Below are 23,573 nucleotides of genomic sequence, written 5' to 3' on the forward strand. Positions count from 1 at the left end.
CTCTAAGCCACAAAGAGGGGCTGAACACAAGAACGCGGTCATTTACCTGGGCGTATGTCTTGAGATGCATGCATGCATTCATTCATTCATTCATTCACCAGCCTTGGGTAGCACTTGGTATGTGCCGGGCACTCTGCCATGCTCAGCACCATGTGCCGGTAAAACGAGGCCCTGTCGTCAAGGAGCACCCAATAAAATGTTCTTCCCGCTTGCCCAGGCCCAGCTCAAGCTGAGATGACATGGATGGACCCACCCATCCTGGTCACATAAACTCATCCTTGAGTTTATAATCTAGTAAAGGAGGCAGGGAGCCAGCTAAAATCCACAGACTAAAAGCAGAAGCGAGCAGGGAGGGAGCCTGAAGAAGAACCCAGAAGAGTCCCGGGGGCCCGTTCCACAATGACTGAGGTTCAGCAGGACAGGGCAGGATCTCATCCTAACAGGGGGTCAAGGTCATTAATGCATGGCATCAGCACAAAAGCTAAAGATAGGTGACAGCCTTTCAGGGGCCTCAAGCTAGGTGTGTGGCCATCCAGGCTGAGCTGTACTGGCAAATGACAGCTACCTCTCAAGGGGTCACAACGTAGGGTCCACAAAGAGAGGCACACGGGACCATCTGTGTCGGATTTCCAGAGGGCTTCGCAAATTAATTAGCTATCATGCCCTGATAAACAGCCACGGGGAGATACCAAACTGTCAGCCACGAGTGAGCCAAGGATCTCTCAACGAAGTGGGATGGTGTCTGTCGTTTCAACCCCTGCTAAGGTGACAAGATGCCCTGTCGGGAGTCAGCTGCCACAGTCCCCAGCTGGAGCTGGCAGCCTCAGAACTGCAGAGATCCAAACCTCATTTCCCCAGCATTGCCTGGTCCTGGAGGTCTCTGGCTCAGGAAGAGATATGATGTAAGGCAGTCTGATGTTGCATGCCAGGAGTATATGATTCTCAGTAGGTCCTAAGCCTGGGGAGTTTAGGTTTTAGTTTACTTCTTTCCGTACAAATACTGGAAGAACAGATGGTGGGAAGCCAACCTTAGGAGCCAGTAGGCATCCCTTAGGTAGGAAGAATCAGCTACCTCTCTACTTGGTTAGGCAGTTGAAAAGCACTTACCGCCTCTCCTGCCTGTGTGGACACCCGCATCCTGCAGATGTGTTATCCTCCTGGGCTACCCAGAGCTCCCCAACCGAAAGTGAAAGCTCCCTCTTGGACACCTTGGGAGTTGTTCTTGCAACAGGAGTCAATGTCAAGAGACAGAGTCTAGACAGCTAAAGTATGGATTGTTGACCTTGTGTGGATTTCCAAGCCACTCACAGAGTCTGATACTAATACCTCTTGCTCATGTAGACCCACGGGGAAATGCATATAAATATACTAATGTGACATAAAACCATCAAAACCTCCTCTTTTGTGAACTCTTAGAAAGACCAAAGTGGGTCTTATATGTGGACACCAAAGGCAGTTAGTCTAACACACACACATACACACACAGAGATACACACACAGAGACACGCACACACATACACACACATAGAGAGACACACGCAATACACATAGAGACACATACACACATATACACATACACACACAGAGACACAAACCCATACAGAGAGACACATATACACACTGTACATACCCTGAAGAGGTGGCCCTCAATGAATGAATGAAAAAAGGAGATTGTGTCTGAGGGACAAGAGCATTTGTATTTATTTCACCTTACCCTGCCTTTCCCATGTAGGGGTGGGTAGACTATACTGTTTCTCAGGAGTGAGAGTCCTACTTTGGGATTGGCTTATAGATAGAGACATGGCCAGTGGGGAGACACGAGTTCACCCACAGCAGTGGGATCTGTATGTGTCACCAGACACTGTCTCTGCAGGGAGCCTTCTGGAACTACAACTCCTCAGCAAAAGTAAAAAAAAAAAAATAGAAGCTCTGCCCCCATGGTCCCCTCTGCTCAGCAGGGTTGCACAAATACCCTGACTCATTAGAGGCCTGCCCTTTCGATCCTTGTCACTGATGTGCCTGCAGAGCCTGTGTGTTCTCAGCCCCGTAAGGGTAGTTCGCTAACTTCCAGTGTGCTAGCCTGCAAGCCACCATCTTAGATCCTGCACAGACTCTTACCTGTTGAAACTCTTGCGCTGGGACGGCACAGGGAGGAGCTATGGGGAGACAAGGCTGCCACTTGCTCCACTCTCTTAGGGTTAACCTTGAGTGGAACAGGGGACCAGAACAGCACAGTAAGGTGGGCTCTCCGATGCCCAGGGACCCCAGAGGAAGCATCTGGCAAGACTTTGGTGACTGATGTTGACCAAGGTCTGGTGTTGAGGGACGATTAGAAGTGGGAGAATTTGACACAGCTAGGCATTTGGAAGGCTCACGGAATGATGTCTCTGTACCTCTTTCTCAGTTACTTTTTCTGTGGGATGACTTCAGTTTTGTCTTGTCTGGAGCTGATGATGATGTCAGTACTGGCCACTTGATGGTCTTCCTGTCTCTTTGACTCACTCTCTGTCCCTCTCAAATCTACCAGGGCAGGCTGATGAATGAGCCGTCTTCTCCCTGCGCTACTCCTGTTCCTTTGTCCTGAGGCTTCACACATACTCACCATAGCCTCATGAATCATGCCATGTGGCATTAGGCAGGATGAGGGATGGCAGGCATGGTGGTGTCCCTCTGCAGTTCAACAACTGTCGGAGTGATCTATACCTGTTTGGGGGCAAGGGGTTTGCTGACAGCAGAGCAGAACCCCTTGGTAGAGGGGGGTCCTCCTAGCTCCCCTCTTCTCTCTAGCATCTCCTTATTGTTTGACTAGTCACTTCCTAACTTCTGATCATGCACCCACAGCAAAATCCTGGGAGTGATCTCTCAGGATGTCCACAGCTAGCCATAGACTATTTCCATAGGTAACTTGGATAATATGTGCCTGTGTACGTGGAAACTGAAAAGACAGCCATTTCTTAAAAGATATTGATAAATATATACTCTAGAACCTTCATCCAAGGCTGTCTTTTGGGTGTCCCATTCAGGAGATGATGACAGAAAGACACCAAGTACGAAATGGATTGTTCCTAAACAGGAGTCTTGAAAATGTCTTTTGAAATCTTAGATTTCAAGGCCGTGACATCCTCAGAGCTCTGCTTAATAGCAAGGCTATTACAGTGTCTTCCCAAGAGACGGGCATATGGGGCTGGGGAGTGCTGGGTGCCACAGAAGGCATTTTTCAAGGGTATCTTGAAAGACCAGTCTCCACCACCACTGGCTTGCGGCAGGTGCATTCAATGGTACCCTACATGGCCAGAGAAAGCCACACCCAGGGAGGAAAAGAGATGGGAGACTGAGCCAGCCAGTTTTAAAAAGAGAAAAGAGAATGACCTTCCCCCAGATCTCAAAGATCTTGAGGCCTTAATCACTATCTGCAGATTCCCTGGGGCATCCTTGTGCCAAAGCTGCTAGAATTCGTCTGAAAATGGAGCCACTCCCAAGAGTAGCAAAGACTTACATGTCTGGCTGCCCGGCGGATGCTAAAGTCACTGTGCTCAACAGTGCACCCCAGCACCCTCATCTCGTGAACAGCCACCCCAAAGTAACTGGCCAGCCAGCTCTGGGTGTCCCAAACAGCACAAGAGGAAGCTGGGATCTGTGGCTGGGTTTTTATGACATCATGCCGTCCCACAATGCCTTCACAGGTCTGCCTGTCCCGCTTCCTCACGAGGAGATTGTATTGTCAGAAGAAGAGCACGCACGCTCAAAATTGGCCTTGATGTCATTTAAGTCACTGCCACCCAGCTATGGCCAACTGGATAGGTGTAAAAGTGTCAGTCAGGGTCGGCCCAGCAGGCAGTGACCCATGAGGTTTTGACAAGAGCCTCAACTGAGGTGAAACCCCAATCCTAAATGATTCTCATTTAGGTTCTCAACCTTCCTAAGGCCGTTACACCAGAGCAGCGGCTCTCAACCTTCCTAAGGCTACAATCCTTTCATACATTTCCTCGTGCTGTGGTGACCTCCAACCACAGGACTATTTTCATTGCTCCTTCATACCTGTAACTGTGCTGCTGTTATGGACCGTGATGTAAATATCTGTGCTTTCTGATGGTCTTAGACGACCCCTGTGAAAAGGCCATTCAACCCCAAAGGGAGGTCGCAACCCTCAGGTTGAGAACCACTGGACTAGACGCTATCCCACCATTTTAAAATTCTATTTGAGTACCTGTAAGTTGAGTGGACACTTGTATGGAGAGGGTTTTATGGGCTGTACCATCTTTTCATGTCTGTGATTTCATTTGATCTCACAAGATTGCTCAGATTACCTGGAAACACCGGTACTATTTCCTGGAGACCTGGTACACATTAACCCTTTCATGATGCCTCAAGTGCCTCCTAACACATAGATAAGAGCCTTACTTTAAATCCTCAAACACTGAAGCCTGGGGCCTTTAAGTTGCTTTGCTAAGGCTGTGACTTGGATTTGGACTGACGACCTGCTACCCCATGCTCTCCGTGTGTCTCCTGTGACATTGCCACGTGCCTGCTTCACAGATGAGGAAACTATCACCCAAAGAAAGAGACTGAGTGCTGCCCTGAGCGGAATGTTACAAGAGCCCCCAGTGTGAAAGCCCATTTTCCGACTAGTGATCCTACATCTTTTCAAAGTAGTAACCGATAGCACTTGCATGATGGGAAATAGACCCCAAGGAGCAAACATGGAGGTGCAGAGAGGGGCCTGTTCTTCTTGTAGAAGTGCATCAGAACCCAAGTGAGAGACTCCGGGAGGTCCCAGGGTAGCGTTTGAAGGAAGGATCTGCTTGAGTAGGGAGCTTGGAGGCTGCCGGTGCCCTCATCCTGGTGGGGGCTGGGTTCAGACCATGAGATGAGGAAATGGACTCTGCCAGGGAAGTTGCCAAAGTATGCACAGACTGTGGGTACGGGAGGTCCCAAACAGACACCAGAAGCTAGAGCCGCAGCCTGCAATCCCGTGGGGCAACAGACAGCTGGCCCTGGGGATGAAGAGGCAGTGTCCCTCCAACTCTTTCCTTCTCCTGTAGTATGCAGAAACCCCTAGGCCGAGCATTGGTGGCACACACCTTTAATCCCAGCACCCGGGAGGCAGAGGCAGGTGGATCTCTGTGTGTTCAAGGCCAGCCTGGTCTACAGATACAGAGCGAGTTCCAGGGCAGGCTCCAAAGCAATACAGAGAAACCCTGACTTGAAAAACCAAAAAGAAAGAAAGAAAGAAACTGAAAATAAAAAAGAAACCCCTGTGAGAGCAGTATATTGCCTCCACCCAAGCTAGGTAGCTCTTGCCTCTCTGTCCAGTCACCTCCAGTCTCTTGAACACATCATCACTGTTGTAGACCATTCCAAGAGGCTTCCAGCGAGTTCTTCTGTATTCCCAAGACCTACTATCCCATCAGACTATACTGCACACTTAGATTTTCCAGTGCAGGCAAAGTCTTGAGTCTCAAGTCATGGTCTTCCAGTCAAGAGATGGACAACTAGATCTCAGGTTCCAACTACAAAGTTAAGAAAATGTATGTCTCCTACAAAGCCACCCACGGGTGACATGTGGCTAGGCCTTCCTAGAAAAGTATCACAAACTGAACAGTGACATTATGTGCTAAACCACAGTTCAGCCTCTCCCCTGCCACCCATGGGCCCAGCTGTCACCTTCTCTCCATAGTCCCAGGGACTGCTGGGCCCTCCTGTGCAGACTTCACCTTGGTAGTCACTGAGGTAGCATTTTTCAAGCGTGATGCCTGGACTGGGAAGTCAGCCATTTTTAACTACCATGCAGATAAATGGTTTCTGACAGTCAGAAGGTAAGGGAACCAATTAAACATTATACATGTGACAGGCGGCACAAGGTGTTTTGTCAAGTTCTTGAGATCTGGAGAAAGCGTGGACATCCCATTCCAGGGGGGCAAAGCCCAGACTAGCCATGTCTGCTCCCAGTGCAGGCCGGTGAGGTTTGTTGTTGGCGCCTCTCACCCAGACCCTTCTCTGGAGTTTTCATTCCACCTCACCATGTGTCTCCCCCTGAGGTGAATGCACTGCAGCCTTAGCTTGTTGGTTTGCTCGCAGGAGGAGCGCTAGTGACTGCTGTCTTCGTGGCAAGGATCAGCGAAACAATCAGCTTTTAAGTGTGATCCAAATGCTTTTCTAATTGCAATAATTCAAGGAGACGGTGACAATGACTGCTCTTGACATTGTACAGAGCAGGCAAAACTCCCCAACGGGCTCATTACTAGTGGGTAGAGGGCTCTGAGACCTGGCAAGGTTGAAATATCCATGCAATCCTGGGGGGAGGGGCAGATAATAGGGGCGAAGCGTTGGAGCAGACTGCCTGTGAATCTCACCTGGATTCTGCCATCCACTGGGGCAGTATGCTGTCATGTATAAGCACACTGGAATCAGAATACTTGGACCTCAGCCTCTTCTCCTGGGTCCCAGCAATCTATTAAACCCCGCTGGCACTCTTCCTGTGTCTACAGACATGCCAGGGATGATGTGGGACACACAGAAGAGAACATGGGAATAAGTAGTATGTGTTCCTTTTCTAAAGAGAGTCTAGGCTATTTAGAACAAGCTCCGTAGCTGGCGGGTCTGTACTGAGCAGAATACAGTGAGGTTTTAAGCATTTGCCAAGAGACTGTGGACACTGTTGTGTACCTGTGACCTTTCCAGTCTGCAGACATGACACCCCCTTTTCAGAGCCCTGTGCGAAACTGGCCTCCCTTTGGCATCCCAGACCCACCCAGGGGAAGAAAGGTCTCACACCACCCTGCTCTCTGGTCATCCGTATACGCCTCTTCCTTAGTGACTGCCACCAGGCAGTCACTCGTGAGTGGAGAATGAGAATCTGTGCCGCGCCATGCTAGGCTGAGGCTGTTCTCAAATAGAGCATGGGGGAAGCTAAGAGCTTTAGAGTTTGGGCTGTTATTACCAGCCTCAAGATCGCACACACCTCACCTCCTCATTCTGGACTGTGGTCTCTCCATCTGCGTGTGGGGTGGGAAGGTTGCTCATATGCAGAAGTTTATTATGGGGATCACAGGATACAAACATGCAGAAATGGAGAGTCCCAGTTCTTAAGAGGCCGTTTACGAAGGCTGAATGCCTCTCATTCTCCCTGTAAGGGCATGCACCTGTGCACACATGTGTGCACACGCGTGTGCCCACACACACTGGCTCTCCTTCAGAGTCTACCTGCAAACAGCACTCCTTGGTTGTGGAGGGCCAAAGTGGGCCACTCCCATCTCTGGCAGGCCAGGAACACTGAGGACAGCAAGGCACACCTTGTCTCTTCCCGCCAAGTTCCGTAGCCTCTGCTAACTAGAACCAAGAGCCACCGGTTCCAATGAAGAAGAAAAGGGAAGTGGGTTGTGAGCCCCCACAGGGTGTAGTTTCAAGATGAAAGTTGTATTATCTGTTGTCATCACTCATGTTAAGATTTGCCAAAACCTGGCAACAGGCTTCTGGCAGAGTCGCAGGCTCTGGGATCAAAGAGGAGATGACTCTGGCCTGAGCAAGAGAACATTAGCACCGACTTGGATGAGAACCATTTTTAGTCTCTTTGCTGAAGTTTCCAGGTCTGTCTCCAGGTTCTCCTTGCCTCTCAGAAGCATGTTCCTATTCCAGTGGCCATGGGACTCAGCGGAAGGCTCAGGTCAACGCCCATTCTGACTCTGTTCCCCATCCAGAACCACATCCTGGGCTGGGCTCCTGTCTCAGGTGTTCCTGCCTCCAATGCTCACTCTAGCTCCTCCAACAATGAAGGGGTCAAGCTGCATCCTACCCTTTGACCTAGTTCACGCCTGCCCACATCTCTACAGGAAAAGGGTGAGGAACAGGTGGTGTTAGCCAGCGATAGAAAAATCACTTCACTACTCTGTCCTCAGTAGCCCACGTTCTGGGGACACGCATGTTCAGTCATTGCTCAGGGGCCTGCTTGCTGTATGCTCAAGCCATTTCAGCCTGGCCATGAACAGATGCAGGTGGTGATACTCCTAAATACTCTGTCCCAAAGCCCTCGGACTTCCCATGGCTGTAGAAACATGCCCTGCCCTGCTCCTTGCTGTTCATGTCCTCAAGATGATGCCTCTCACCTGGCTGTGATTAACCATCCTCTGATCTTACTTCTCAGCATCTTCTATGCAGATTCCTCCCCCTCCTCCTCCCTCCTCCTCCTCTTCCCCTTCTCCCCCTCCTCCCCCTCCTCCTCCCCCTTCTCCTCGCAAGCCCGCCTGCATCCCATCCTTCTCTGTGTTGGCTGCCTCCTTTAGTACATACACAGCTCTTTACGGGGATGCTGGGTTCTAGAGACCGCAGCTGTCATCTTCGACGTTCCCAGCCTACCTGCCATCCTTTCCACCCTCCCCCGAGGGACCTGCCAGTCCCCCCCCACCCCGTTACACTCATTTTCTCCCATCAAAGTCCTCTCCAGCCCTGCGTCTCTTCTGCCGAGTGCTCCAGGCACACAGGTGCCCCACACCCCCTCCTTGGAATTCTCAACGCAAAAGAATTCTAGGCTCTTTCCCGATCCCGGTCACACAAAGATCTCATCTTGAGGTCACTCGGGTGTGTCTTGGACTGCCAAGCACAGTCCATACTTTTGCAGAACTGTGCATCCAACCACAGCTTGGGGGACTTAGGCAATGAGACTCTACATAAAATCAGACACAGTCAAAACACACTTAGGATGATCCCTCTTAAGCAGCCTAGTGGTTGAACTCACTGTGGTCCATAACCCAGTGGGAACTAGGGGTGCTCCCCAGAGGGCTGCGGTGCAGTTGGATTTTGAAATCTTATGTCTGCTCTATCCCAGCAGAGATAACGCGTGGCATGGTGGGAAAGACACCATGGGTTAATGCCGTTACTGATGCTAATCAGAATCCACTTTCACCGAGTGTGGGATTACGGGCGTGGGGTCTCTTGCATCACTGACTTGTGTCTTGTGTCTTCTTTGGACTGTTTATCCCCCTCCATGAGAAGACAGAGGAACTTACAAAACAGCAGGCAGCACCGAAACCAAAACCTCAGTCTCCACGGCCAGGGCCTTCCTAGTGGTTGCTGGCCCCACCTTACCACAGAGGCAGGCAGGGACCAACGGCCACAGAGGCAGGCAGGGACCAACGGCCACAGAGGCAGGCAGGGACCAACGGCCACAGAGGCAGGCCTCCCGGTGCATAGCGGGTAGAGTGTGGAACGGTAGGTGGCTGCCCGGGATGTACCACACGTGCTTCCCTTCCCAGCTGGGAGACACGAGGTGCACAGCTTCCTGGCACCCCTAGAGTTGGGATTCATGGGCTGCTCTGAGGACGGAGCACACTGAAGTCTCCAAAGTCACAATCTCAGGATGACTCGGTCACCAGCCTGGTCCCTTTCCCTCTAAGCTCAGGCTGTTTTCCAGACTCTGCTCATCGAGGACCCAACACTTCTAAGTCCTGACAAACGTCTCGTAGGTCCTGACAAACGTCACCCCCCTGCCCCCTCCCTCGCCCAACGAGGGTAGCTTGTTGAACTGCCGATTTTCCGCCAAGAACACTCTTTCCTTCAGAAAGACTGATTGCAACAAAAAGAGAGAGGAAAGTTCTCTTAGCTATCTCACGGTTGTCAGTGAAGCCCACGCCTTTACCCACTTCCTCCCCATATCAAGAACCCCAGCTATTTATAGCAGGCAAATATATATATATATACATATATATACATATATACACATATTGCAAACATCAGAGGCCCACCCTGAAATCCTCATGTCCTCGGGCATTCCTGTAGGCAAGGCTGGGTCCCCCTGGCACCACCTCCCACCCCCACACTTTGTAGTGCAGAATGCTTGCGGGCTTCAGGGCCTCTACCACAGGAACACATCAAGCAGTTTCTCGGAGAAGATGGCCACTTGGCATTGCAGAAATAAATCGAGGGTGTAAAACCCCCACACACGGTAAGTCACCGCGGTGACTCAGTGCCTAGGTCACTGCTGGCCGGGTCCTGGCTGGCTGGCTGTGTGTTTGACCTGCACCATGAGCGTGGTGGGTTCTGTCTTGTTTATAGACGCCGGTGCTCGGGAGAGTCTGGTTTGCACCTCTTGTGGGAGGTACCAGCAGGCTGTGTTTAGTATGTGAAACACAGTAAAAGACAGAAGCCCTTCATGCTGCCTCCCGTTATCTCGGGTCTGCAGAGCAGGCTCTCTGGTCTTATCTGTAGAGCTCAGAGATGTTGGAAAACGCTCTGGTCACCAGCCTATTTATAGCTGCTGGGTTTACAGCCCTCCTCCTGCTCACCCCATGTACTTTCCTGTTCCTCCCATGAATGGGTTCCTTGCTGCTCGCCCGGCCTCGGGCTCTGGCCGCAGGTCCCTTTGAGGACCTAAAAAGTAGACATCGATATGGGATAGGTATAACACTCTCCCACCAAGAGCCTCCAGGGGTGTGTGAGAGCCTGCCTCACAGTGGCTGGACGCTTGACCATTGAACTCGGGTCCGTGATGTGTCTCTTATTAAGCTGAGCTCTTGTGTCAGGAAAATAACCACAAGGATGTAGGACTCATACCCATGCCAAGCATCCTGTAGAGGTTCATTATGAAGATCACTGAGCTGTCTGGTTGCACATCTGACCCGGTACCTGTTTCTTTATACCTCCCATACCTCTCCTGTTAGCTGGACCGATGCTGTCTTCTGTGGGTAGCATCCGTTTTCTTATTCAGTTACGTCTTAGAGTCGGGAAACCTTCCTGCTTAAGGAGCTCCCTGGAGATGGAGGTAGATGCAGCTGTGTCTTGCAGAGTTCTTTTACCAGAAGCCTTTCCAGTTCCTGTTTAGAGCCCTTTGCCTCCATACACTTCTTTACGTGCACGGGGAGATGAGACAAACTCACCCGGCACCCTCGCTGCACGGATAAGGAAACCAGGTTTCTGACACAGCGTGCTGCTACATGCCGGTCAGCCGTGACCATCCACACATGCTGGATCTCCAGGGATCCCCGGCGTCTGCATGCGGACAAGGGTACACGGCTCTGCTAAGGGCCGAGGGGCCACTGCGTAAGAAGCAGCCGAAGCCGCGCAGACCTTGAGCCCAACCCCTGCTCTCTTTCCAGGGAGGCTCCGCACTGTCCCCAGCTGCTGTCATCAGCCCAGACAGGGCCCAACAGCAAGCTGCGGCCTTGGCAAAGGAGGTTGGATGCCCTACCTCATCCATCCAGGAAGTAGTGTCCTGCCTCCGCCAGAAGCCCGCCAACATCCTCAACGATGCTCAGACCAAGGTGGGTGCTGGTGTGCATGCGGGCTGGGGAGAGACAGTCTCTTGTCTTTACCAATGGAAGGCCTAGGCCTAACAAGGAGATGTGATGATCCTTGCCACCCAAGCTACACAGCCAGTCGATGGCCAGTAAAGATCAGTTTGTCTCCTGAGTCCCAGTCCGTGTAGGAGCTGCGTGTGGGCAGCTTCCTCTGTCATTTGGACGTCTTGTGGACAAAGTGGGAACTATGTTGGAGACCTGGGAGCTGAGAGATGAAATGAGCTAGCACACTCCATGCGAGGATCACGGAGGCACAATGTCAGGTCACAGTGCCTTAGACACACAGCTGGGCATCCCTTTCTACCTGCAATGACCTTACTCTTACTCTGGCTGCCCCTGACATCCATAAGGGAGACACGGACAGGCTTTCTCCTCATAAGTGGGAGTCTGCACCCTGAGACCTGGACCAAGATCTGTCCTCAGCCTCGCCTATGTGGGCTATGCTGGCTAGTGTCACCCTTTAGAGCCAATGACTTCTTTAAGGCCTTCCTCCTTCTCCCTGCTCCTCCTCTTGTTACTTCAGGAGAGGGGCTCTGTGAGGGGGTCCTGGGGGCCCAGCATTGCTGAGGGGGATTTGCTGCCTGGCAACTGGCATTTGTCACAGGATCCTGCTTGCCTGTTACCCTCTCCATGCTACCCTTGCTTTCCACTAGAGCTCGCCAGACTCGGAGCATGGGCACTCACGGTTAAGATCCCGCCAGGAAAGCAACCTAATGGTTATATAATAGATGGACACTGTGAGGCAGAATCCCGGGGCTCTGGAGGTAGAGGAGGGCGTGGCTCCATATTGCGGCGTTCCCTTCATAGAGACCTTTTGTGGTCCCTGTCCCCGTTCAGAACCATTATCTCTTTGCTGCAATCCTCAGCTCCGGCTGCACAGCCAAGACGGGGTTGTCCCTTTTTTTTCTAGAAAGGAAAGGAAATGCATGCAAGTAAAGGCCTTTCCTCTTCTCCCTGCAGCTCTTGGCTGTCAGTGGCCCATTCCACTACTGGGGCCCTGTAGTTGACGGCCAGTACCTGCGCGAGGTTCCAGCCCAAGCGTTGAAGAGGTCCCTGCCAGCAAAGGTGGATCTGCTCATAGGGGGTTCTCAGGACGATGGGGTCATCAACAGGGCCAAGGCTGTGAAGGTAGGTGAAGGGACACAGCTCTGCTGGCTCAGTAGGTCAAGAACTCCTGGCTGGCTGACTTCTCTGACTGACACAGGGCTGTTAGCCAAGACTACAGAAGCCTGGAGGTAATCATAGCAGAAGCTGGCTTCAGAGCTAAGACATTACAAGAGGCGACCTGCACAGATAGGCCCACAAATGGAGCTGTGAGTCAATTACCGTGAAGAGCTTAGAGTAGAAGCTGAAGGGGTGTTCCCAGCCTCAGGGGGTTCCTCGCCAGGAGCAAAACTGCTCCTGTCCCACAGTGTGTGCACAAGGACATTTGTCACGGCGTTAATTATTGTAGCGTGCGTGCACACACACACACAGAGAGGGGGGAAGAAATCCAGATGTCCCTTGACAGGGAAATGGTTGGCTAAATTAAGATACTCTCTGACTGCTAAATATTATGCAGCTGTTAAAAGCACGAGCCTGGTCTCCCTGCTGTCTTGAGGGAGGCGCTGGCGGGCTGCTAAGCACAAAACAAAGATAAAGAGAGACACGAAGCTGAGTTGGCCCTCATGTTTAAGGAGCAAGTATATGCATGTATGTCATTGTACATATTTGTATATTTCCACATGAAAGGCCCATGGTGTGGACGGATAAAACCGAGCTGTTAACACTGACTGCCTCCGGAAGTGCAAGCCGGAATGGCTCTCTCTCTGTTGCTGCTCTCTTGACATGAGTTACATGGAGTGTAACCTTGTCCCTGCAATATCACACACAGTTGCCTTGTGAGAGAGGACACGTGATCCTTAGGCAGGAGACCCTGTCCTCAGGACGCCGGCTCCGGAAACACGTGCTGAGCACTCCTCCCATCTCTCTGTCACGAAAGAGAGGAGGGCGACTTTCAGAGTCTCAGCTTAGAGTTCATCTAAGACAGAGAGCATGGGGGAGGGGGCCACCCTGCCAGATCCTTCCTACACCACCTCCAGGCAGTAGAAGCTCCCCCAACTGGTGATGGAAGTAGCATCCTGCTAGCAGATTTGGGCTGTGGAGGGTCAGCGCATAGCCCAGGTCATCATTCTCGGCTGCACTGGACAATCGTAAGACGGCTGTGTGGCCTTGGGCTCGTCCTCCCTAGCACTGTCCCAGTGGTGTTTGGGGAACTGTTACTGCTGACAGACTACAGGACCAGAATCCTTCCTCAATGTTGTATTTCGGTTCTCCTTGAGTTACCCAAGGTGTTCCGGGCAAAGTTCCCTTTGTTCACTCATAAAAGAACTCGGTGGCATACGGCAGGAGGCTCACTGCTAAACCAGCTCTGCTGGGAAGGTATGCCCCTGGGGTGGTCAGAACAGGCAAGCCAGAGCTCACACACTCACACGCACTTACACACACACTCACACACTTACACACACTCACACAACACACTCACTCACACTCACACACTCACACACTTACACACACTCACACACACTCATACATTCACTCACACACTCACACACCTCACACACATTCACACTCACACACACTCACACACACTCACTCACACACACTCACACACATTCACACTCACACACTCACACACACATTCACATTCACACACACTCTCACACACATTCACTCACACACATTCACTCACATACACACTCACACACACATTCACATTCACACACACTCACACACATTCACACTCACACACACTCACACACATTCACATTCACACACTCACACACACTTACACACACATTCACACTCACACACACTTACACACACATTCACACTCACACGCTCACTCACATACACATGCATACACTCACTCACACACTCACTCACACACTCACTCACACACTCACACACACACACTCACACACATTCACTCACATACACACTCACACACTCACTCACACACTCTCACATACACTCACACACACTCATGCGCACACACACACGTCCATCCTTCTCCAGCCGCACCCCACAGGGAACTAGCCTTGGCACACTGCTCATTGGTCACCCATTTCTGTCTCACTGAGCGCTTGTGTAGTCTCAGGACCCTGTGCCTGGTGAGCACACCTGCCTAGAGCTGGGGCTGTCAGAAGCAGCTGTAGAAGGGAAGCCAGAGCTCAACTGTCTCTATACCAATCCTTCATGAGTGGGGCGTGCATAGCTCCAGCCGAGCTGTCCACTCAGCAACCGCTTGACCCCAGACTGCTGCCAGAGCCAAGAGACCGCTGACCATCCCCACTTAGATGTCTACAGCTGCTCGTCTTTACCTCACAGTGCTGCTGGGGCCACCTCTGTCCCCCTCAGACTCACACACCCACCAGGTCCTCCCAGTGCAGCCCGGCTCTCAGGCTTCCCAACAGGAGATTCGCCTCACTTTCTCTCAGTCCACAAGCCAGTTCACCCAGAGCCAGCCAAGCCCCTCCCTGGCAGTCGGGGCTGACTCCTGACCGTGCCCCGGAAACTTGTTTGATGGACTCTAAATTCACCGCTTGCCATGCCCTCCCCGTCACCTTGCGTGGCCAGAGCAGTTCCATGTCTTCAGTGTTCCTTAGCTGTGCTTAGGTGTGAGACATATGCTGTCCCCTCTCCCAGAATGTCCCCAGGCTCCATGGGCCTCATTTCGTCCGGGGTCCCTCCTGAGACCCTACACCCAGGAAGTCACTACATCTAGCCATGCAGGGTACACAGCACGGGTATCTAACAGCAGCGTCTCTTTGCTGAGCCACTCAAAGTGGACCAATCTCTCACACTGTGCCAGACGCAGGCCTGTTATGATGGACGTCCAACTGTATCCTGCCCTCTAAGAGGTAATGGTCAGGTCAGAACATAGAGATCAACATGGCAACCATCAGGGAATGGCTATATACATGCTGTAGAGAGGTGGGCATCATGTCCCTGGAGAGGGTGCGGTCCGTTGCCCGTAGTGACACTGCCAGCTGAGTGACAAATGGGAAAAGTCTGACCAGACTCCCTCCCTGAGCCTTCTGTCACCACAACAGGGGGAAAGTCCTAGTTCTGTTTTGTCTGTAGTCAGGAGCACTTACATTTCCCCAGGACCTGAGACTTAATTTCCTTATCTGCAAATTGGGAGATCATTCACAGAGACCCTGTGGAATATCCCCAGAGGACTCAAACAAACCCCACTGTCCAGAAAACAGTTGTACCTGGATAAATGATACATTATTTTTATGCTTAACTCTTTAATAAAACAGTTAATGGCACTGGTCCCAAGAAGAAATTGCAAAAGACTTACAGTCACTGAACCATCTGACCTTAGGCGAGTTTTTCAAATCACAGCAGAGGTACATGTACTTGCTAAAACAGGCACACACACTTTCTTCTCATAGCAGCCTACAGAAATGCCAGCTGGAGCCCAGCCCACAAACACACACAGTTCAGGGAGGGGTAGGGGCCTCCTAGCCCTCTTTCATCCCTTAGGGACAGCCACCCTATTAGCAGAGACAACCAAATACCCTGAGACCAAAGAGGGTGAGTAGGTAGGGCTTCACCAAATCCCAAAGACACTCACCCCTGCCACCCAGGCCACTATGGTCCACCCAGGGAGTCCTCATGACACCCAGAGACATACCTGCCCAGCATGGGGACCACATAGATCCCTGGGAAGATGGAAAGCCTCCGTTTGCTCCAGATGATCCTATTTCCAAAGTGGAAGCGTTCTATTGAAATTCTTCATTGGTCTCTGAAATGGGGAATCATCCCCCTTCCTCCTCCTCCTCCTGACTGCTGAAGTTGACAGTCTGTCTGCATTAACCAAGACTGCATTTGCATTAGCAAAAGCAGACTGGTTCCAAGATGCACGGTTCTGCTTCCCCTCCAAGCATCTCCAAGGAAGGCAAGAAAAATCCGAAGCGTAGTGTAGCCGACGTGCCCTGGGCTTGGCTGGGAGTTGGCCTCATTCAGGAGCAGGTGCAGTGGGGCCTGTGAAGGGGGGGCTGTCTGAGAGTTGGAAAGCTGCACCTGGCAGCCAAGTCGCTGGCATGAGCCCCAGTGCAGCAGTACCGAATCCTTGGTGGCAGCTCATAGTAATAGACGGATGTAGGAATCCTCCGTGTGTGTACGTGAGACAGAGATTTCTTGGAAAGAGGTGCCACCACCCCAAATCCTCACGCTAGGTCTGGACCTAGGAAGATGCGGGATGTAAATGAGGATAATGGGCCATGATTCCTGATTTTGGCCACGTGGTTTAGGCGAGTTGTTTAGCCAGTCGGAGCTGTGAATATTGTAGCTTCCAAGTCGCAAAGTGAGCCCTGTCTGCCTTCCACATATCTAAGGAAGGAATCAGCTATCACAAGAGACGGACTCTGTGGGGCTCCAGGAATGCCCAACTAACAATCTGTGACCCTTCCATCCCAGACCCTCAGAGCCTGACACCCCGTGTCTCCTCATCTAATGCTTTAGAGGCTCTCCCTGAATTAAGACATGCAGACTCAGCCCCCAAACAGACGCTATTTTATGATTGTTAGTATAAATACGGGTGCCAAACAAGCCAGAGCTGTTATTGTACTGTCATCACAGCGTCACCTTCATATTTCCTCTTATAATTTCAAAAGAATCTAAGAGGAGAATATTCTGTGGGTCTCTAAACGCGTGATAGACACTTGGCACTGACCCTGCTACATCCGGTTGATAGAAGGTTGGCCGTTGGCTCTCAGATCTCTAGTAAGGTAAGTAGTGAACGATGTTGCACGAGTGGCTTGTGCAAGCAGCCCCAGAGTTTCATTACAGTCTCTGTGTCCCAGGGTCTTCTGGGATTTGAGAGAAAGTCCTGAGAACTCAGACAGAGCCCTGCCTGGCAGAGTTCACAGGATTAAGAAGCAATGATGTGTAAGCACTAAGGGTTTCAGGTCTGGAGAAAACAGAGCCAGGGGCTGTGAAGGGAATAGTAGAAATGGGTATACACTTTAGGGATGGCCAGGGACAGCCTACCAGAGGTGTCTAGGTGTCTTTGGCTTGAGACCTGCATGGGAGAGGAGGTGAAGTCATTCTGCCAAGACCTCTCAAAGGCAGCTTGAGACTCGGGCCCTCGCATTGATTCCCAAGTCAGTGTTCTTGTCACCACTCTGGGCCATGTATCCACGGGTCAACCTCCTTCCATGCTAAGTGGTCCTGTGTTTGCAGTGCAACCCTGGGCCATGGTTAAGTTAGAGCAGAGAAGGATTGGCTGCCCCCGTCTTAAGGCCTGAGCTAAATACCAGTTCATGCTAGCCCTCTGTATGATGGCCCTAAGGAAGTACAGATTTCCCTTGATCTGGAAGCTGTGTGTGCCAGAGATGTTTATGTACAAGCCGTGCCTAGCAGATAGTGACGCATTGCAGATTCCTTTCTAAAAACATATGTTAAGACTAAAGAAACATTGCCCTTTTGCATGCTAGCCCCCATGGTCCTCCTCACTGTCTCCTGGGGCTAGTGTTGTATGACTGGCGCATGTCTTTGATCAGGCATGCTTCAGGAGGGAAGGCTAGACTCCTGTCCTACAGGAGTTAGCTCACTGATACATGGCTCCTGTGTTCTGATGCTGGATCAATCCCTGCATTTAGAGGGGTTTATAGAGTAGCATAAACACACCAGGGCCTGCCAACATGGTATGCAGAAGCTCCTGGAAACACGTAGACATGTACGCATCCTGAACCTGCCCAGGGTTCAGGCATCTGGGCCTCACTCTCAGACCTGCATCCATCCAGAAGAGACTTGCATCCTCTGCCCTTCTTCTCCAGAAAGAAGGAAACTGAGGCCAGAAGGTAGGAGCTGAGTTGTTCCTCCCCACAGTGTAGCCAACTGCCAGGCAAGGGTAGGGCAGGGAGGCTGAGAGGGGAGGAGTGATGTCTGCTCCTGAGCAGTTGGGCAGCCCCTCAGGCCAGCAGTGCAGCTCCTTTGACTGTCTTTCCTTAAGCAGACCTGGCCCAGCCTCTGCCCACACCCTTGCCCTTGCTAAGGCTGCCCTGGGAGGCTCTGCACATCCATGACGGGTCCTTGTCTCCACCCACTGGAACATAGCCTAGCAGACAGGGAGTGTGACCTTATGATCCCAGGCCAGGCAGAGTTGGCCCAGGGGAAGAGTGAGTTCTTATGGCAACAGGCAACACTATCTGTTCATGCTTTGAATGACCAGGGCGGTACACGGGATGGGATGAAATGTCTCACATCAGACCACAGCTTACGCACGAGTCTGCTAAGCCTCGCCAGATAAAACCAGAAAGAGGCGGGCACGTGGCCCAGCAGCAGGCAGCCATCAGGATTAGGATGGGCCGCTCTAAGCGGGATCTGTTTCACGTCCTTCTCCTGACCCTAGGGGAAGGCACTTCTGCTTCAGATGGGCAAAGGAAGGGACAGAGGGTCACAGCCACCTCTTTAAGGCCACACGGTAAGATTTATCAGTGGAACAGCTACAAGTGCTTGGTGCTCTCGGAGAGAAAATTCTAGAATAACGTTTGAAGGACACAATGTGTGCCTTTCGGGATGCGATTGGGAAATCCTGTCTTTTTCTTTCCTTCTCCCCTCCCGCCTTTCAAAGCAATTTGAGGAGAGCCAAGGCCGAACCAACAGCAAGACAGCCTTTTACCAGGCACTGCAGAATTCACTAGGCGGCGAGGACTCAGATGTCCGCGTCCTCACGGCCGCTGTATGGTATTACTCCCTGGAACACTCCACAGACGACTACGCCTCCTTCTCCCGGGCACTGGAGAATGCCACCCGGTAAGCCAGGCCCACCAAGCGAGTCAGGACCTCTCAGTATGTCAGTTCATGCAGGGTACAGTTCCTCTGCCTAGTATGGATGAGGGCTCAGGGGCTTCTCGGATCTTTTGTTTGTTTGTTTGTTTTTTTGTTTCTACGAGACAGGGTTTCTCTGTATTGTTTTGGAGGCTGTCGGTCCAGCCCAGCCTCGAACTCACAGAGATCCGCCTGCCTCTGCCTCCCGAGTGCTGGGATTAAAGGCGTGCGCCACCACCGCCCGGCTTCTTGGATCTTGATGGAGACAATGAGAGTCTGGGACTCGATGCCCCAGGCATCCTCCTCGGCACAGTTCTCTCAATCCACCTTGAAACAGCTACCCCCGCTGGGCCCTCAGATCACGCGGGAGGGTGACACAAGGCTCAGAGGTGCAGACATGACCATAGCTCTGCAGGCAGCTCTACGTGTGTCCAGAGTCGAGCAGAATGAGCCCGGGCTTCTCAATGCCCACGCGACTCCTTTCCTTGGGCAGCCGCTGCCCACTGCCCACTCATCACTCAGGCTTCCTTCTTGAGAAGCATGCCTTGTTCCCACCCCCAAGAAAGCTAAAGACTGCCCCCAGTCTCCGCCGTCCCTAGCGTTCCACTGCCAGAGCACTGGATGGGGAGGGCTGCGCCACGCTGTCGCCCTCCCCATTTATCATTAATTCACTGAAGCCAAACACAGCTTTCTTTTTATAATACAGTGCTCATGTGTGTATGCAGGTCCATGTGTGGGTGAAGGTGTACACACGTGGAGGCCAGAGGACAGTGCTGAGTGCCAGCCACCTCACTGGTCTAGAGCTCACCAGTTAGGTCAGACAGAGTGGCCGGTGAGCCCTAGGGATCCTGCTGCCTCTGTCTCCCTGGAGCTGGAATTACAGTAACATCACCAGGCCTGGCATTTTTACATAGATCTAGGGATCAAACTCGACTACTCATGCTTGTGAGAGAAGCTCAGTACTGACTGATTTCACCAAACATTGCTCTTTGAGCAAGTATGTGAGCTAGTTTGTGAATCAAGGGGCAAATAGACTGTAGCCCTCTCTGCTCAGAGGCCCTGGCCATGTAGCCCCCAGCTCTCCAATTACCTTGAAGGTTGCTTGGCCAGCATAGTGATCTGTATTCTGGTTTCCCCCATAGGATCCCTCCAGGGGAAAGCTGGGCCCGGTGGCATCAGCACCCCAAACCTGCTCTCCCTCCAGAAGGAGCACAGTTGTCTTTGCTCTATGCCGTGGGGACAAGGCCAGGGTCAAAGCTCTCAGTGACCTTAGCTGTCAGGAAGAATGGGCTGGAGATCCGGTGTGGCCTCTCCCCCCTTGAAACCATGGTTCTACTCCAACAGTCTGCAGCAATACAACTGTGGGACATCTCCTTGGACTCTGGAGCCTAGAAAGCCTTTACAGGCCTCCTGATGAAGAGCTCCACTATGAACCAAGAAACCCTCCAGTAGCTTTGGAGACAGACCTAGATGGACCACAAGAACCCACAGACAGACACACAGCCCCTCCCTCTGAGTGGCTTCACAACGGACTCAGGCTCCCCTAGATCTCGGTAGCAGATGAGCTTGGGCAAACTCAGGTTCTTACTTCAAGGTCATTATCTGGCCTTAAAGGCAGCATATTTCCAGGAAAAGAGCCGAGATCTAGGAAAGCTGGGGGGGGGGTGGCTCCAGCCCCCACAGCTCAGGGCCTCATTTCTGCCTGGACAACTGAGGCTGCTAACTCCCTCAGCCTCTATGTCTCCAGTCTCCTGGAAGCCCCTCCCTGGGGCGGCAGCCATGAGCCTTTATCTTGAAGGAGCAGTTCCATCCTGTGCTGTTCACCGGTGAAACCCAGCTGCCCACACCACCCTCTGAGACAGACCCCTTCCCTAGCCCCGCCAGCCCCACCCTGGAGCCCCACCTGTGGCATTTCAGCTTTTCCAACAATCGAGAACCATTACCAACCCCATGACCAGGAGAAGGGGGACAGCCCACTGATTAGATGGGATTCCAGAGTCTCTGTAGGACAGGGTCCCGGGCCAAACTTCTCAGCTAGAAGACCAAAGAGGACCAAGAACTACTGGGCCTCACCTTACCAACAGTGTAGTAGGAACCCAAAGCCCCAAAGCCCAGGCCAACATGATCTATCCAATCCCGGGTCTGACCAGTTCTTGAGGCGCACGGCCTGCTTGGCCATACATACAGAGCCCATGGCTCCAAGCAGAGCGTCTTAAGTTAATTCACGTTCAACGGAATGAGGAACCAATGTGAGTCTGTGGACTGCCATCCTCTGACCATTTGGACTGAATGAGGCTTTGCTTGGAGCCTTTGTGAGCAGAAGCCTGGAGAAAATTTTCTAATCCCTGTTACAACAACTGAAACTGTCTCATGACCTTGCTGAGAGTTGCCTGGGGTTTGAGGTTGGGCAAATTCAGTCCCCAAAGACCTAGAAATAAGGGTATCTTATTCGTGCAGGATGTTTGAGCACTCTGCCTTCTCTCCAGGGGTACACTTATTTACGGTGCACTCCGGGCTTCCTAGAACACTTTGCTGGCAAATCTTTACTCGATGTTGATGCTCTGGGAAGTGGTTCAGGCCAGCAGGGGCCTCTTGCTCGACGTGGGAAACCCATCACCACGGCCTCCTTTCAGACTGCAGCCTGCCGTAAACCAGAGCCGTGTACCCACCAGTGTGGCCACCGGAAAGCACCCCTGTGGGGCTGGGCAAGGGGATCTTTGGGGGGTCGGGCTTGCCGGGCAAGGCCTGCCTATAGGACACACTCGCCTGACACAGCACTCCCCCAGAGCCACGTAAGTGATCTCCCTCCTCTGTCATTTCCCCCAGGGACTACTTCATCATCTGTCCCATGATCAACATGGCCAGCCTCTGGGCAAGCAGAAGCCGTGGAAACGTCTTCATGTACCACGTGCCGGAAAGCTATGGGCATGGCAGGTAAGGCCATATAGCAAATGCAGGCAGAGGAGGCCAGCTGTCCTTGTCACCACTGTGAAACACAAAGAGAAAGAAGGCGGGGTGTGGCACAAGCCACGCCCCTGTGATATGGGACAGGGCTTGACCACATATGCCCTGGTTCCATCAGCTGCAAATGAGGTAGCAATGCATACTTTATCCCTTAGTGCTTCTTCCTGGGAGAGTGAAGCCCAAGAACATGAAAATCCGTCCACCACGGGGAACTTGGAGCTCTGACTTCAGTCACTCTGTCTTCCGGCATGAAGACAGCCTTTTCCCTTGCTAGTATCCTACATGTCTCTGCTTCTAAGAACCGAGTACTTCAGAAATGGCTTTCCATAGTGGCAAACGTTTTTTTTTATTTATTCATTCGCTTTTCTGTTTATTTGGTTTCATGGTTTCTTACTCTGTAGCTCAGGCTGGCCTAGAACTCACTATATAGTCCAGGTTGGCCATGGACTCTCATCGTTACCCCTGCTTCAGCCTTTCAGGCACTGGAATAGGAGGCATGAGCGGCCAAGTCCAGATGAACGGTTTCTGTTTCCCCAGCTTCTCTGTCATCCCTACTTCCAGAAGAGGTCCAAGCACCTGGTGATAAAATCCCGGGGCGCAACAAAAAAGGAGAGAGACAAGAGAGGCGCGAGTAGGGGGTGATGGGGGACAGGCATGAAAGGATTTAGAGGGAGGCTGTGTGGCCGGGATCTGCTTCAACCCTCCCTACATGTGGGAGAGCCCATTCCGGCGGAAACAGATGCCCACATTAAGAGACAACTGAATGGCGACTTCACGCAGCAGCCCTTGGGTAAGACCTTGACAGGGGCAGCATCCTGATCTCAGACTTAGAGTCATTGGAGGATGTGGTCCGTAGGCTTGTGGTCTTGTAGCTGTAGTGTCCACCCGGGTGACTCAGTTGTCACAGTGCTCCGTGGAAACACACGGAGTACCTGTGAGGGTGGCAGTTGTCCCTGCTTTGCAGGCAGAGGGCATCTGGATCCGATCAGGCTACTCCAGTAATGCACCTTACACACAGCCCTGTTATCGCTTACAGTTGTGGAGGCTGAAGTCTAGACTGAAGATGTAGCAGATGCAGCATCTTGGGGTGTCTGTAGAGGGCGAGCCCCTGCCTCACCAGGAGGCACCTCTCTAAGGGAAGGTGAAAGCTTGCTTGGGGCCTTGTCGATGCTATTCATATCAACCTTGTGAATTAGTGTCCCCCCCAACAAGGCTCAACTCTTAGGACCAACAAACGGAGGAGGATTAGTCTTCCACGTAGGAGTCTTGGGGATCACAGATGCTTGCCCTGCACCAGGGAGTCTGGTGTTCAAGGAGTTTAATGTGTTCTCTACTCCCAAGATGAGCAGCTGGGTCACTGCAGAGCAATGGCTGTCTCTGCCCCTCCCAGCCTAGAGATCTGCCTTCACTAGACCACATGGTCTGTATGCTTAGAGCTATTTATAGTTTCCACCACACTCACCGCTACAGCCAGGGTCTTAGGGTTGAGGGTAGGAG

The 23,573-nt window shown here is 52.0% G+C and overlaps 2 protein-coding genes across 8 annotated transcripts in view; one reads left to right on the forward strand and one right to left on the reverse strand.

The window, feature by feature from the left end:
* Sla (Src like adaptor) overlaps positions 1 to 16,733 on the reverse strand; it is a 51,835-nt gene extending 35,102 nt beyond the window's left edge. For both annotated transcript variants that reach the window (XM_040730651.1, XM_040730652.1), the window contains exon 1: positions 15,973 to 16,733. In XM_040730651.1, coding sequence (XP_040586585.1) covers positions 15,973 to 15,983 — 11 coding nt within the window. In that variant the 5' untranslated portion in view covers positions 15,984 to 16,733. The remainder of the gene's footprint in view (positions 1 to 15,972) is intronic.
* The window catches only part of Tg (thyroglobulin), a 182,412-nt gene that overhangs the window by 149,002 nt on the left and 9,837 nt on the right, over positions 1 to 23,573 (forward strand). For all 6 annotated transcript variants that reach the window (XM_040730650.1, XM_040730645.1, XM_040730647.1 and 3 more), the window contains 4 exons: positions 11,088 to 11,252; positions 12,249 to 12,416; positions 18,916 to 19,097; positions 21,939 to 22,046. In XM_040730650.1, the coding sequence (XP_040586584.1) occupies positions 11,088 to 11,252; positions 12,249 to 12,416; positions 18,916 to 19,097; positions 21,939 to 22,046 (623 nt within the window). The remainder of the gene's footprint in view (positions 1 to 11,087; positions 11,253 to 12,248; positions 12,417 to 18,915; positions 19,098 to 21,938; positions 22,047 to 23,573) is intronic.

The sequence above is a fragment of the Mesocricetus auratus genome, unplaced genomic scaffold, assembly GCF_017639785.1.
Source record: "Mesocricetus auratus isolate SY011 unplaced genomic scaffold, BCM_Maur_2.0 Super-Scaffold_100023, whole genome shotgun sequence".
NCBI classification, from domain to species: Eukaryota; Metazoa; Chordata; class Mammalia; order Rodentia; family Cricetidae; genus Mesocricetus; species Mesocricetus auratus.